The sequence below is a fragment of the Chelmon rostratus genome, chromosome 9 (assembly GCF_017976325.1).
Source record: "Chelmon rostratus isolate fCheRos1 chromosome 9, fCheRos1.pri, whole genome shotgun sequence".
Classification (NCBI taxonomy): domain Eukaryota; kingdom Metazoa; phylum Chordata; class Actinopteri; order Chaetodontiformes; family Chaetodontidae; genus Chelmon; species Chelmon rostratus.
In genome coordinates this window covers 608858-625901 of record NC_055666.1, presented here as the reverse complement: position 1 = coordinate 625901, position 17044 = coordinate 608858, and the positions used below count along the sequence as shown (strand labels likewise).

Sequence of the window (17044 nt, the reverse complement as noted above, 5' to 3'; positions counted from 1 at the left end):
CAACAAGGTGCCATGAAGCCAAGCTGAGTTAAGTTACCACTATCTGCGCTTTAAAGGTATGTGTGGCGATGCATGTTAGGCAAAGGCACTCAAAGCAAAACAGAAGAGATCCTTACGGCCACAGAAAGACACAATAACTCTACCCTCTACCGTGAGGAACCTGACGTGGACTTGGGATAGTCAGCAATGACACTGGTCTTTTAACCAATAAAGTGCAGCTTATAGGCTTTACACACAGGGACAGAAACTAGCAAAACCGCAGCCCAATGACGTGGGACAACACGGTCAATGTAACATGTTAGACACACAGAAACAAGTAGCAAGCACAATGATTAAGATATTTCAAACAGCAACAACAGGACTCAACAGTGGAGCTTCTACACAACAAAAATTACAGTACCACACTATTATTGACCTGTCTCTAAACACACTATCCGCTAACTTGACATCACTTCAGGAGCAATTTACACGTTTTAGTTTGTCTGGTAGTTCCGGCAGAGTTTCCTGCTTCAGACAATGACGGGCACTTGTACCACCTTGTCAAGAGGTTTAACAGCAAGCTAGTCCTGCAGTCGAGAGTCAAGTTCACTGAAAGAAAGTGAGGTGTAGAAGTTATCCTTCCCTTTCTTGAACAAAATGTGTAATTGGTAACATTATCTTCCTTCTGCCGACAAGAGGGATTGCTGGTGACATGGACATCTTTCTCAGGATCACATTCTGTTACTCATCCAGTGAATTAGGCACTGTGTCGTCCACATATCTAAACCTGCGGCTCTGTGCTGTTCCTCTGAAGGAGTTCAGAGATCTGCCCTCTAGTTCTTCCTTGTATAGGTTGGCCACAATGGAAGATAGCAGTGAGCCCATGGCACAGCCATACTTTTGTCTGTAAAACCACAGATTGTACTGAAAGTAAGTGGCGTTCAGACATGCACAGCCTAGCTGAGGTTCGTTCTGTTGTTCAGAGTTTGCCTTGTAGCAGTTGTTTCCTAACAGTTTCCACCACTTTCATAGTTGTGATGTATGTAAACAAGGAGGTCACACAATATGACACCATGGTTTCTTCTGCGTCCTCCTTGTTCACTAAGTTCATGGAATTCTGAATATGGTAAGCATGTTGCCTACCAAGGGGGGCTCCTTCACTGTGAATCTTGAGGAGTATGTAGGACGTATTAGTGCTGCTGAGTAGTGTGTGGAGACCATGGCATGGTGGTCCAGTGTGTATAGGACCACCATACACTGGGGAGGGGCAGTATACTGGTTCTGTCACCATCACTAGTGTCTTGTTCTGCCACAACAGAGAATTTGCAATACCATCAGTGAGGTGATAAATGTTTTAGTATGTTAAAAATAATGTGCTTCAGTGTGGCTGTGATAACTTGTGGTTAGAGGGCTATGCTTGTACTCATAGAACTGGAGTTACATCCAGTAACAACTACTTTCCTCACTTTTTTTTTCACTATTACACAAACTCCGGCAACACAAAGATGTGGAATGTGACATATCAAGCAATGCATGTCACTTTCTCTGCTGTTGGATGTATGGACGAATACATAATTCTTCATCTGCTCCCACCATCCAAGAAAGTGAAGAACCAGTGGATTAACTTGATGGAAATGCCTGCCCCCACAACAACAACAGGAAAACACTTTGGTTATATGTGCACACAGATCATTTTACTTTGGACTGCTTTGAGGGCCACCACAAAGACACTATGAATCCCGTCACAAAGATAAGAATGATAGCTTGCAAGGCCAAATGCCAGCAGACAAAGTCTCAAAGCTAAAAAGTGGACTGTTAGCTCAGCAGAATACTTTTGTACGCCAAGCTCAGCTGAACCAGCTTTCAGGTTGCTCAGCTGATAGCAAGGAGCGGTAAACCTTTCAGTGATGGAGAGTTTGTCAACAAATGTTTGAATGCAGTTGTGAAGTAGGTGTGTCCTGAGAAGGAGGCTTTAATGCCGTGAGTCTGTTGGCGAGTACAATCACCAGACACACTAAAGAACTCGGGGGTAATGTATATGCCCAGCTGCAGCAGAGGAAAGAATTTAACTTTTTTTTCGTTAGCGCTGGATGAGAGCACAGACTTGCAGGACACAGCGCAGCTGCTCATTTTTATTCGTAGAGTTGGCGCAAACGTTGAGATGTGCGAGGAGCTGGCAGCCCTTCAAAGTCTCAAAGGGACTACGACGGGGGAGGATATTTTCGGCAAAGTATGTCAAACTATGAAAGAGTTGGACCTTGACTGGTCGAAGCTTGCCAGCATCACGACTGACGAGGCTCCTTGTATGGTGGGCGCGTCTCGGGGTCTGATAGGTCTCTCCGCCCCACTACAAGTCCACTGCCTAATTCACCAGCAAGCACTGTGCTGCAAAGTGTTAAAGTGGCATTCTGTCATGAAGGTTGTGGTGTCATGCATAAACTTCATCAGAGCAACGGGACTTAAACACAGGCAGTTCCAACAATTCCTGTCTGAACTGGAGTCTGCGCATGGCAATGTGCTGTATTACACAGAGGTGCGATGGTTGAGCCGGGGCAGAGTTTTGAGGCGTTTTTATGAGCTGCTACCCGAAATTAACACATTTCTTCAGTCAAAAAACAAAACAGTCCCAGAGCTGATCGATCCAGAATGGAAATGGCACCTTGCATTTTAACAGACGTGACAGAAATGCTGAACAGCCTTAACTTGCAGCTGCAAGGACAGGGGAAACTCATTTGCGACATGTATTCCCACATAAAAGCATTTGAGGTGAAACTAGCGCTGGTTTTGGCACAAGTGAAAAAGCGCAACTTCATCCATCTTCCTGCTACCAAAAACCTTTCTGCAGAGAACCCAGCGGTCCCGTTCCCAGCCGAAAAGTGTGTGGAAGCACTGGAAATGCTGAAGGCGGAGTTCGGTGTGCGATTCCGTGAATTACATGTTAATGCAAAAGAAATCCGTCTTTTCCAGAACCCCTTTGTTGCCGACATCGATGAAGCCGAGCCTTTGAGTTGAGTTGGCCGAGTTACAGAACTGTGATGCTTTGAAAGATGCATTCAAGCCCGACAGTCTCATTGACTTCTATGCCGCCCTCCCAAACGACACATACCCTAACATAAAAAAAAACACGCAAAGAAGATGTCCACACTTTTTGGCAGCACGTATATCTGGAAGCAAACCTTTTCACACATGAAACTCCTGAAAACTCAGATGAGATCGAGACTGACAGATGAACATCTGCATCAGTGTTTGAGACTGGCTGTGACAAGCATGGAGCCCGACATTCAACTTCTCACCAGCCAGATGCTGGCCCACAGTTCAGACTGATGAACACACATAGGTAAGCTCTCTTTTCTGACTTGAATGAGTCATTAGTCAGTATAAACAAATATAATCATAATAAAATCTACTGGGATAAAATCCATCTACACAAGCATACTGGCAGTGAAATGTATTGTGCTGTGCAGGTGCTATATTATAAAACTAGAAAATTCCCTCTGGGAAATTTTGTGTGGGTTCAGCTCAGAGGTTGCCATGACAACTTGGGGCGGTTAGAAGCAGGCAGTATGCAGAGAGTGGCGAAGCAGCGGACAATTGAAAAAGGCTGCAATTTGAGAAAACAGCAGATATCAGAGGTAGTCAGTCCCTGATTAATGAATTGCTCTCAGCTGTGCCTGTGGGTTCAGCTCAGAGGTTGCCATGACAACTTGAGTGATTAGAAGCAGTCAGTATGCAGAGAGCAGGCAGTATGCAGTGAGATTTGGGTTCTGCGCACCTCCTAAACAAATCCCCCCCAGGAGAGAACCGTACCTCCTATCAGAGTGTACTATAGATCATCGGACTCCCGAGATCTTCCTGAGTCCGAATATCATCTCGTTTTATTCCTGAGACAACAACTTTTCTTTTTATGGTGATCTAAAGACAGGAGGCATTTCTGCTTTTCTCACAAAACAGCTCTGAATTTTTACATTGGAGTCAATGGACAGCTGGAGGGAGCTGGCTGCACAAAAAGCCTCACTATTTAAATTCAGTAAGTCTCTCGGCTTTTTCGAGGGCATCACACGAAAGAGGACAAGTTTGTCTACAAAAATATCCAAAAATTATGTGTCTCCTATTCACCGTTTGGATTTTACAGCAATTTTAGAAAACAATTTCAGGCGATTTCTCACCGGCTGTCTCACTCTAAGTGATGACATCACCCACTGTAGGGGGAGAGATTCTGAGCATTTTTTGAGAAACTTCATGGTCTTCAGATGGTCATAGCTCGAAAACCATAAGAGATACCAAAAAATGTGCTGGGGTTCATTTTGAGCCGACAAAATTATCTACGTTTTAAAGTTTAAATGAAGTCTCTCGGTGAATGTATGCCTGAGCTACAGACGTTTGAAAAACTCCAATTTCAAGCTTTATTTTTTCGCCCGTCCCATTCATTTCTTATGGGAAATTTATCGCAGTTTTTCGCGTCTTACGACGCTAAGCTCCTACAGCTATTTTTATAGCTCCTTTGGCCTATTTCATAGCTGTAGGAGCCAGTGACTCGGGACGTTGCCCCGTGTCCCTAATAAGAAGAAGAAACACGCGGGACTCGGAGCGCGGGACTCGGAGCGCGGGACTCGGAGCGTGCCCTGTGTCCCTAATAATAATAATAATAAGAAGAAACGCGCGGGATAGTAATAAGTGACTATTTCATAGCTGTAGGAGCCAGTGACTCGGGACGTTGCCCCGTGTCCCTAATAATAATAAGAAGAAACGCGCGGGATAACAATAAGTGACTCGGGGTCCCTAATTATTATAATTATAAAATTTGTGTCTGGAGATATCTAAAAAAAAAAAATTTGTGGTATATTAACCCTCTTACACAGATGATCAAATAAAAGTAGTATTTTCTTTTCATACAAATGCCCAAATTTGACAATCCCTTTACTGTCCCACAATGCAACTATCTCTGGTACCAGGAGGAAAATCTATATTAGCCCTTACTGGCGAGAGAGAAGACAGTTGTCCCTCTAGTTCTTACAGTCTTCTTATATCCTGTCAGGCTTTAATTGTTGTGTTTATAATCACTGTTGTTCTGAAGCAAACAAGAGACCTCTTAAGGACTGATTAACCTGAGAGGATTCTAAGTCAAGCCATACAGATTCACTGTTATTTTTAATCCAGTCAGCAATGTAGCATAACTGTGAAGCCAATTGATAAAGCCTAACGTCAATTTGTTTACTCGTGCTTGTGGTACTGGACACACCAAGTGTGGCATGGACATAATGTAGAATTTTAAAATATATGTGTCAATTTAAATTGCTTTGACATTTGGAGGCATAGGAATCCTGATAAATCATTTTTTTACATGGAATACTAAAGATCTGAGTAAATAGTCCAGAATAGATTTTTGGTTAATATCTAGAGAATTAGAAAAACAAGTTATAGAGACATATATTGAACCCTCGGTGCTCACAGATCACAAACTTATTTATTTATCAGTAAGTTCAAATAATACAAGGTAAAAGACATAACACAAGTAACTGGAAATTCAATGGCACCTTATTAAAGGATAAACAATTTTTAGATACCACAAAATCAATTATTAAAGAAAGTTGGAACAGGTAAAACCTTGAACTTATATTGTGGACAGTGGGAGTTAATGAAATATAAAATTAGGAGATTGGCAATTCAAAGAGAGAGACAATCATGATACATGGAAAGAACCAACTGTCCCAGGAAGATAAAATTAGTTTAACTAAACTCCAGTTAGAACTGGATCAGTTATATGAAGAAAAGGCCAAAGGAGGTTTTATAAGATCCAGAAAGAGATGGATGGAGGAGGGAGAGAAGAATACTAAATATTTTTTTAATTTGGAAAAGAGAAATGCTGAACTCTCCTCCATTCATAAACTTAACATTAATGGTCAGATTCAGTAAATATGAAGGAAATTTCTTATTATGTTAAAACATTTTATGAAGAGCTTTATGCTGAGAAGCTTCATAATACTGATGAAACCTTTTTTTTCCTCAATAAAGAATGTAATAAAATGTATTGATGAAGACTCCAAGAAAGTATGTGATGAAAAAATAACGGCGGCTGAGATAAAAATTTGTATATCTAAGTTGAAAGGAAATAAATCTCCGGGCAATGATGGATTGACCAGTGAATTCTATAAAGAGTTCAAAGATGAAATTGCAGACTTTTCTGTTATGTGTATTTGAAGAATTTGATTTTTGGTTGTCAAGGGATTTATCTGTTATTGGACGTGTTTTACTGTCTGAAAGTGAATGTCTTTAACGACTAGTTTATCAAGCAATGGTTATGGATGTTCCTCAAGAATTTATTGGACAGATTGACAGGAAACTGTTTGACTTTATATGGAAAAATAAACCAAATTATTTTAAAAAGAATGTATTATGCAATTCATACTCTGAAGGAGGTTTAAATGTGTTGGACTTTGGCACATCCAACACAAGCTTTATGATTAATTGGTTCAAACCATATATAAAAGAAAAAGATAAATTATGGTTTATTAACCCAGAACTGTTATTCAGGAAGGTAGGTGGGATTGAATTTTTGTTGCATTGTAAGTTTGATGTGGGTAAGATTCCTGCCAATCTCTCTAATTTCCATAAACAAGCCTTAATGTCATGGTTAATAATATACAAGCACAATTTCTCTCCACACAGATCATTAATCTGGAACAACAACGACATCAAATATAAAAATAAAACATTGTTTTTTGGTGATAGGGTTGGAAACAACATTCTGTTTGTCACACAATTATTAAATAGAAACAAACACCTGTACAGCTATACAGAATTCCTAATGAAATATAAAATCCCTGTCACTCCTAAAGAATATGCAATAGTATTTGATGCAATTCCTACTGGACTATTAACACTTCTGCAAGGGGGAGGGAAGAAGAACACACAATATTCATCAGAGCTCTATTTAGGTGGAGTACAATTAACAATTAAGTTAACAATTAACAATATTAAGTAACAAATAAATAAATAAATAAACATATTAGGAAATTGTACCACCAAACCTCAACCCCTCTGTCAAAATCCATCTGGAATTCAAAATTTGAGAATATTAAATGGAAATCTGTATGGACGTTCAATCAGCAATTCTTTGTAACAAATAAAATCAAGGAAGTAGCTTTCAAAATATTACATTTAATTTACCCAACGAATCATGTTCTTGTAAGATTTGGAGTTGTGGAGAGAAACTGTGTGTTCTGTAACCATGAGACGGAATCTATTTGCCATTTATTTTTTGATTGTCTCTATTGTCGAACATTTTAGTCAAAGGTAGAGCAGTTTTACAATGTACAGACTGGCTCCAACATTCGACTGAGGGAAAATGATGTTTTATTTTTTTATGAAAATAGGACTAGCGATCATCAAAGGAGTTACATCCTGAATTTACTCATACTGTATGGCAAGTATTAGATTCACCAATGCAAGTGGAGTCAAAAACCTCCAAAAATACAACAATTTATAAAGGAAGTAGAGTTTTATATGACCTCCTTACACAACGTAAAAGATAAAAGAGCAATGAAGACTCTGGACATTTGCCAATCCTTTAATATGTTTAATTAATTTTCTCAGGTATGGTACCCTAAGCGTTTATGTATATATGTACATTTGTAGAGCAGTGTGAACTGGCACGGGGGGGGGGGGGGGGGTTACTCTGGGATGCCTGAGTTCACCACCTAGCCTCCTGGAGTTGTCGTGGGACTAAGTAGGCGAAACACTTAGCGTTGAAGGGAGGTGATGACCCCCAGAGACGTGTTAGGAATCACTGCTCTTTGGCATGTATAGAGGCAGATTAGGGGTCCAAGGTCCTTCACTGAGAATGAATCCTCTTTTTGAGCACAAGTATCTTGTGTTTAAATTAACTTGTTTTGTTCATAAATAATTTGAACCGCACTAGCTTGGCATGCATTTGGGTCCTTGCTCTTGTGTTCCTTGTGTCCCCGTACGCACAAGCATGATAGATGCATGTTTTTTAGAAATGTTTTTTGGCTGTGACATCAATGTCCCCTAACTAGGTAATTATCTAGCTAACATTTAAAGTCATACAACAGTCTGTGATGGGGCTGGCAGGATTCTTATTGTGGGCAAGGGCCTTGGATAGAAGACTGTGCCTGACCCTGCCAGCCATCCAAGTGTACTATTTTCCTACATACAGTAGGGCTTTCAAATTGTCCATTTGAACATTCCTTCTATAAAAAACACATAGGTTCAAACCATTCAAAAATCATTTTTTGTGCGTTATGTCTATTATTTCAACATAAACGTCTTTTAAAATATGTACATACATATGTGCAGTTTGTTCGAGAGGGGGAGAAAAATAGAGCTGCTAAGTCAGGGAGAGGGCAGGTAGGTGGCTGCCTGGTAGGGGCTGATGATTGGCAAATGCAGGTCGACTTGGGAGGAAAGCTAGTTGTGCCCCAGGAAATAGTTTATAGTAATCTGAGGCCGGACATTGTCTTATGGTCCATGAGTAAAAAGACTGTGTTTTTTATTGAGTTAACAGTCCCTTGGGAAAATTCAGTGGAGGCAGCTTATGAAAGGAAGAAGACTAAGTATGCAGATTTAAAGACAGAATCTGAGCAGAGGGGGTGGAAGACCAGGGTCTGTCCGGTTGAAGTGGGGTGTAAAGGTTTTGTTGCAGGGTCAGCTGTTTCACTGTTGAGGGAGCTGGGAGTGCATGGGCAAAATTTAAGGAAGACAGTGAGGGAGATGTCAGATGAGGCTGCTAGGTCTAGTCAGTGGATATGGATCAGGAGAAATAATAGTAGTTGGGGGGTGAAATAGGGACAGTGAGGGAGGGGGGGGGTGGGGGGGGGTGGGCAGAGGACATGCATGCCTAACCCGGCGGGAGAAGAGGTTAAAGTCTGAACAAGACACCTCTCCTCTGCTCTGCTTTCCCCGCCCCATCTTCTCGCTCTGCCAATAGGAAGAGAACCAGGAAGAGGAAGTTTAGATAAGGTGGGGGTGTGACCAGCTAGAGTCTCTCTTTGGGACCATGCGGCCTGCTCAGGTGAGTTTGCGTTGTAAGATACAGAGTTGGCTTGTTTTTTGATCTTTTTGGTTGTTTTCCTGTTTTGTTTGCTTCTTGAAGGAAATGTTAGGGTTTGGTTTCCTGCTTTGTTTGCTTTTTGAAGGAAATGGTAGGGTGTGTTGCTTCTTGAAGGAAATGTTAGAAGAGGCTGTTAAATCTAGTCTGTGGTTTCGGCCTCCACCTTCAGCACCCTCTAAATTTTCCACCCCCTACCCGAACAAGGGTCTGTATCCAATCCCTACTTTCATCTTTTGACTTTACCTCTTTATTTTCTACCCCCTACCCGAACCAGGGTTTGTATTCCCACCCCGCTTTTATTGGTGCAGTTGGTGAGAGGCAGGTGTAGATGATGGTAGTGTGGCAATCGGCAGTTGCATGTGGCATCTAGGCCTGTGGTAGCATTGTAGCAGCTAACAATAGCTAAAGCGGTGAGAGTATCTTAGCAGTTAGTATTGGTAGCTAGCAATTAACATTAGGTGAATCTAGCTTTATTGTCTTCTTCTGTTCCTCTTAGCAGGTAGCGGTTAGCACGTAACATTAGCTAAATGGTAGCATCGGAACTGTATTGTCTTCTTCTGTTCTTCTTAGCGGTTAGCATTAGCATTAGCAATAGTTAAATGGCAGCATCGGTACTGGCCACTACCTGGAGCATCTCTGGGTCAGTTGAACGTGGCGGTGCTGTTTGGATTGTGTAGGAGCAGTGTGAACTGGCACTAGGGGGGGTGACTCTGGGACGCCGGAGTTCACTGCCTAACCTCCTGGAGGTGTAGTGGGACTAAGTAGGCGAAACACTGTTGAAGGGAGGTGTCCACCTGATGACCCCCAGAGACGTGTTAGGAATCACTGCTCTTTGGCAGGTATAGAGGCAGATTAGAGCGCCAAGGTTCTTCACTGAGAATGAATCCTCTTTTTGAGCACAGTATCTTGTGTTTAAATTAACCTACAAATTGCAAAGCAAACAAATGAAATAATGTGCTATATACTGTTCCTACAATCACCACCAACTCTGGTTTGGATCGAGACAAAGAGCGGACATCAAAGAAGCAGCAGGAGAAACAGCATGTGGATCCGTAATATTGTCACATCAAACTTAGGAATTATTTTTCAGTGGACTTTATGAACGGAAAAAATAATATGTTGGACTTTATAAGATTTTACCCATAAACAAACAAACAATAAACAGTCATTATGGCACAATGGAGACACTTGTTTTGTGACTCCTGTCCCTTTTCATTGCAGGCGCCACAGCAGGGCAGTTTTTGTTTTTTCTACCATTAATTTTCACAATCAAATGTATGTATTTTCTTACAATTCAAATTTTGAATATTGTTGACAGTCCAAATATAGTGTCTTAACTGGACACCAGCACTAATGTGTCAATTTTAACTCACTTTAATGAATGAGATTATTAACTTTTTCATTTGTTTTCATTTGCATAGGTGAAGTCAGTATAAATGTGCAAGTGTATATGCATTTGCATATATCACTTGTTGGTTAATAACATACTTTTTGAAACCAAATCTACAAATTTCTTCAAAAAAAAAAAAATAAAGTTCCACCACAGATATCACAAGAAAGACTTCAAGATAAAGCTTTAGTGAAGCATGTCTCAAAAATTTCCAAATACAACTCTTGAGATTTTGTATCACCTTTTTTGCTTAAAAATAGGCAAAACCAGTTTCGAGGGTCATTGACAAATGGAACAAAGGGGCAGAGGGGGTCCTACAGGACAACTTTGAGACAACCGACGGGCGGATGTTTCAGGACGTAGCTGATGGAGACATCTGCAAGTATAAAGACACTGTCATAGGCTATAGTGATTGATGATGCTGTTCCAAAAGCCACCACCTGCACCTTCCCCAGGGCGGCTGTGACTCAGTAGACATAGCAGTCGTCCACTTATCAGGAGGTCGTGGTTCAATCCTTGGCCTGGCAGTCTGCATGCCGAAGTATCCTTGGGCATGATACTGAGTCCCAAAATTGCTCCCAATGCTGTGTAATCGGTGTGTGTGAATGGTTAAAAAATAAACAATGATCAGGTGGCCTAGCCACCATCATATGAATGTGTGTGTAAATACAGACATGCATTGTAAAAAGTGCTTTGAATGGTCATCAGACTAGAAAAGCGCTATATAAATACAGTCCATTTACCATTTACCTGTGAACTGTGAGAACTGTCGGTCAGGAGTCCCACACTACGGTCCACAGTCTTCAACTCGAGGACCCTAAGGCCTACAAAGCAGCCAAATATGACCTCTGGACATCAGTCATCATGAAGTGTTTCGAACAACTAATCAACACCCACATCTGCTCCTCCCCTCCTGACACCCTGGACCCTGTTCAGTTTGCATACAGATAAAACAGAGAATATGGATGATGCCATTGCCTTGGCGACACACAAAGCACAACACCATCATTAAGTGTGCGGACTACATGACCATCCTGTGCCTCAGCATGTAGCAATGATGAGACAGCCTACAGAGAGGAGGTGAAAGCTCTCACCAGCTGATGCCAGGACAACAACCTCTCTCTCAATGTCGGGAAAAATAAGGAAATGATCATGGGCTACAGGAGACAGCACGGAGCAATCAACAGAATACCAAGTACTTTTGTTGCTGTTTGAAATACCTCAATCATTATCATTATTTACTGCTCGTTTCTGTGCACTCAGCATGTTATATTGATTGTGCCACTGCACTTTGTTTTGTTTTTTGTTTGTTTCTGCCACTGTGGTAAAGCCAGTAAGCTGCACTTTATTATCTCTTTTTGCTTCACTTTGACACACACACACACACACACACACACACACACATCCATCCATCCATCCATGTGCCATTACAGGTATTCACAGACACCTTAAAGGTACATATAGCAGTGGTACAACTCAGGGTCATTCCTTGCCATTTGTGTTCAGATGTCCTCTATTGTGCTTATCATATCTTTGTCAAGTCTTGAAATGCCCATGCCACGTCCGCCATCTTGCCTTCTCCCTCTCTCTGCCTCACCTCTCACTCTCTCTCTCTCTCTCACTCACACATGCACAATGATTATTTGTGCAAATGCATTGTGGTAACAGCTGGTTGCAGGGGTCAGTACTCAGATCATTGTTGTTTATTTATTCCTGACCTCAGGGTGGTGCCCCATTATTATTAAATCGCATTAATAACTTCAGTGTCATTAAGGTAGTTATTGGTATCAATAACTATCCTTAATGTCTGCTCAATACCAAACCTGCTCCTACCAAGCCCCAACATTACCATCTGGTAGACAATACTGGACCAAGGCTGCACACCACCAGACTCAGGGACAGTTTTTACCACCAGGCCATCAGGTTTCTGAACTCATGAATCAAATCTTGCACTATTAACCATGACTGTTGCTGCTAACCAAGACTTTGTACTTTGCACATTATTGCACTTAAGGTGCAGTGATGTTAAAACACTGTCTGCTCTGCACTGGTTACATACGAATGCACTAAACAGAATTCACTAGAACTGCTGCATAGGGATGACAGTGGCTCAGGAAGTAGAGTGGTCATCCACTTTTCGATCCCTGGCCTCGGCAGCCCACATGTTGAAGCATCTTTGGGCAAGATACTGAACCCCAAATTGCTCCCGATGCTCAGTGCATGGTGGCTACCATTGTGTGAATGGGTGAATGAAGGTTTTTAGTTGTAAAGGCACTTTGAGTACTCAGCTTTTGAGAATGCTCTGGAAAAAATTAAGAGACCACTACAAAATTATCATTTTTGACGCAAAAATTCAAGCAGCTCAGCTTTGTTTCATGGCCAGCCCAATCCATCTTCCTATTGATCACAATCCAGATGTTTTCAATTGGGTTCAGGTCTGGGTATTGGGCTGGCCATGGCAGGATCTTCCAATCTTCAGAATCCACATCTTGATTGACCTAGCTGTTTGGCATGAAGCATTGTCCTGCTGGAAAAAAACAGTTCTCAGAGTTGGGGAACATTCTTAGAGCAGAAGGAAGTTTTCTTCCAGGATAACCTTATACATGGCTTGTCCCGGAACACCCTCCCAGGAAGGCGTCCAGGAGGCATCCGATAAAGATGCCCGAGCCACCTCAGCTGGCTCCTCTCGATGTGGAGGAGCAGCGGCTCTACTCTGAGCTCCTCCCAAGTGACAGAGCTCCTCACCCTATCTCTAAGGGAGCGCCCCGCCACCCTGCGGAGGAAACTCATTTCAGCCGCTTGTATCCGAGATCTCGTTCTTTCGGTCATGACCCAAAGTTCATGACCATAGGTGAGGGTAGAAACGAAGATTGACTGGTAAATCGAGAGCTTTGTCTTTCAGCTCAGCTCCTTCTTCACCACGACAGACCGGTACAACGACCACATTACTGCTGCCGCCGCACCGATCAGCCTGTCAATCTCACGCTCCATCCTTCCCTCACTCGTGAACAACACCCCAAGATACTTGAAGTCCTCCACTTGAGGCAGGAACTCTCCTCCAACCCAGAGGGAGCAAGCCACCCTTTTTCGGTCGAGAACCATGGCCTCGGACTTGGAGGTGCTAATTCTCATTCCACCTCTCCCCTGCCCTTAGGAGCCAGTTTTAACCGTTCACACTGTGCACGTCACCACAACTGCCATTTGCCATTCTTTTTGTAGGCCACTTGATGTCATCCTATGGTGGCTGAGTGACTTTCCAATGAGTTTACGGTCATTCTGGTCAGTGGAGAGTCGTTTTTGCCCTCTGCCGGTCCGTAGCTTTGTTGTCCCCAGTGTCTGCTGCTTGACCTTGTTCTTATGAACCGCCATCTTAGAAATTTTAAGAAGCTCACTGTATCCCTCTGCCAGTAAAGCCAGAATTTAACCCTTTTTATCCTGGCTCAACACTTTTCTTTTCAACCCTTTTGGCATGGTCAATAGTTACTTACTTGATTCCAATTACTTTTGAGGTACTACTTGCACTATTTTGCCATCTAGCTGATCCTATTGCAAGAGGATAAACCAAAATTAAATAAGATTTGGTTGAGGTGCATCAAGCAGAATGAGCTGTGTCTGTGTTGGAATTCAAGAATTCAGACACTGGAATGGAGGAATGGCTGTCATACAAGAAGAGATGCTGATTTCAGAAAAATTTGCAGTGGCCTACATATATATATATATATATATATATATATATATATACATATGCCCATCGTGGGACTGTGACAATCTCTCCTTGTCAAAAAATGTATTGTATTTGTTTTAACAGCAGAGGGTGCAATCATATGAGTAAAGAAGACAAATCTTAGTCATCCTTTGCGTGCAAGCCAAGCTCCGCTAAAAATAAACCCAACGAGAAAATGACGGATGAACGTGCCGATAACAAAAAACAGATTGAGGATGCTCCATCGACTTTTAGAGCTGATGTGTAGAAGTATTTCAGTTTTCAAGTTTCAAGTACTGACAATGGCGGAAAGGAAACTGACAAACTCAAAACAACTTGCAAATAATGTGGGATGACAGTCAACTACTCTAAGAGAAACACCTTACTCATGACAAGCCATTTAGCACATCACCACCCACAAAAGCTCAAATCAAAACAACAGCAAAGCTTTAGCCCAGCCAAATCATACAGCCTTTATCATACAGGTATTTCTGCAAATGGTCTATTTATTGCAAAAGTATTTATCAGTAATAAAGTAAAAATTTAAAAATCGTGAATGTTCCGTTGTATGTCAATTTAAGTGTTGTTCCTAAGATTTATACTAGGGCTAGGGATGTCAGTTTCAGTTAACTTTGCTTGAAATAGTCCAATACCCTTTAGTCTGGAACTAAAAGGTTAATTTTGAGCAGTGGAGCACAATGGAGCACAATTACAACATCTCGGTCAAATGAGAATTACTAGTCAAATATTATCTGTGTTTATTGGAACTTATTTTTCCCATGCATACCAATGCATGCCTTGCACACCATCAGAGTGCATGTACTATAAGTGCATGTTTTGCCAGTGACGGACTCAGATTGTTAATCTAAGTGTCTGATAACATTATGGAAATGATCGCTACAGAGATACAGTGCATCCCGAAAGTATTCACAGTGCTTCACTTTTTCCACATTTTGTTATGTTACAGCCTTATTCTGAAATGGACTAAATTAATCTTTTCCTTCAAAATTCTACACAAAATACCCCATAATGACATATGAAAAAAGTTTTTGAGATTTTTAAGCAAATTTATTAAAAATAAAAAACTAAAAAAATCAAGTACATAAGTATTCCCAGCTTTTGCCATTAAGCTCAAAATTGAGCTCAGGTGCATCCTGTTTCCACTGATCATCCTTCAGATGTTCCTACAGCTTAACTGGAGTCCACCTGTGGTAAATTCAGTTGATTGGACATGATTTGGAAAGGCACACTACTGCCTATATAAGGTGCCACACTTGACAGCGCATGTCAGAGCACAAACCAAGCATAAAGTCAAAGGAATTGTCTGTAGACCTCCGAGACAGGATTGGCTCGGAGGGTACAGGGTACAGAAAAAAATTTGCTGCTTTGAAGGTCATTATGTTTGTAATGTTGCTGTTGTGTCACTTACTCTGAAAAGTCAGAAAACAGTCCCTTCTCTTCAACCACGTGACAATGCACATTCCAGCTATCCAAGATGTGTCTTTATTGTTTAAGAAACTGAGAAAAAACGTTTCTGTTTGACCCTGGTCTGCAACTCTGCTTATAAAAAACATGGGGGCTTTTTTTAGGGCTTTTTCACCTCCTCTTCCTACATCACCAACAGTTAGTATAATACGCTATGTCGCTATTTCGTTAGATGTCTTATTCTGAGTGACTTAAAAGTGCAAGAGAAAACTATTTTCATCTGCTGAATTAGTTCATATAATTACCACAAGTTGTGTAGTTCTGAACTTTGATGGCACAAGAAGGGGATAAATAAGATGTATGAAAACAGTAACTTCACTTCATTACCTGGAACATATTAGAGACTGTAAGATACTTATCACATTTCCCCCTTATCTCTTTCCCAGTTCAGTTTTTATAATGAACATTTACAATGACATAATTGCCTCTTTAAATGTCCAGTGTGGCTCATGCCAATGGACTTCCTGACTAATTCGTTTTAGAATAAACCTGAATGCAACAGAAAAATAGTTTAACTGGTGAACGATGAAAATGATGATGATGGACAACATAAATGTCTAGTTGATGAATGGGGGAGGTCATCTGGTATAATATGAATGGATACGTACCTACGAGCACATGAAAATTAGTCAGCCTAAACCTAAGCAGACAGGAGTGGGTGTAGAGGCCTTACCCAGGTATTTGATGGTGAATCCCCGTGGCGGATTGAGAGACCTCCGCATCCATCCCTCCCTCAGTACTTCCAGATGGTCCTCCTTCCCCTGTATCAATAGCACGTGTTCGTCTATCCATCCCAGGAAAAAGGTCTCAGACACTGCCTCGGTAATCCGCTGGTTCCACACATGATGCTGTGTATTTTCTGCTTTGAAATCGGCAAAAATCTCATACCCGGTATGATGCCTCGGCAGCTCGTCGCTCTCAGATACTCCGACAGCCCCCACCGCTTCACCAGCCCCGACCCTGGACAGCACTATAGCCAGGGAATGGGGAGCTATCTGTAGGAAAGACTCCATTGTAGCGTCGGCCCTCTAGCTGACTATGGAATGCAACATTATTATGAATTCACCTTTCTGACACACCGTCAGACTTCATAGGAAACAGTCCATATTAGCTGGCAGGGTGTCTATCTAGAACCTACACACTGCATCAGCCGCATTCCCTTCAACTGTAACGTTATGTCTATGAAGCTAGCTTGCTAGCTCCCGTTAGCTCCCCAGCCTTACATGAAACACATTCCGACACCTTTTAAGGTACGTCTTCTTCTCCGGACGTAATATATCGCCCTGTCACCGGACCCAGTATTTACTGATGATTCATGTCGATCGCTGTCCACCAGGAACGAGAGATGACATTCTTGATTTTCGATGTTTCCTAAATGTCGTTAGGTATCAAGCTAGCTGGATGCTAGCGTATTAAT

The 17044-nt window shown here is 41.7% G+C and overlaps 1 protein-coding gene across 1 annotated transcript in view; it reads right to left on the bottom strand.

Annotated features, from left to right (window-relative positions):
• LOC121611738 (storkhead-box protein 2-like) overlaps positions 1-16640 on the bottom strand; it is a 93067-nt gene extending 76427 nt beyond the window's left edge. Inside the window, exon 1 of the mRNA XM_041944414.1 lies at positions 16301-16640. Within this exon, the coding sequence (XP_041800348.1) occupies positions 16301-16640 (340 nt within the window). The remainder of the gene's footprint in view (positions 1-16300) is intronic.
• Between the last annotated feature and the right edge of the window lie 404 nt (positions 16641-17044).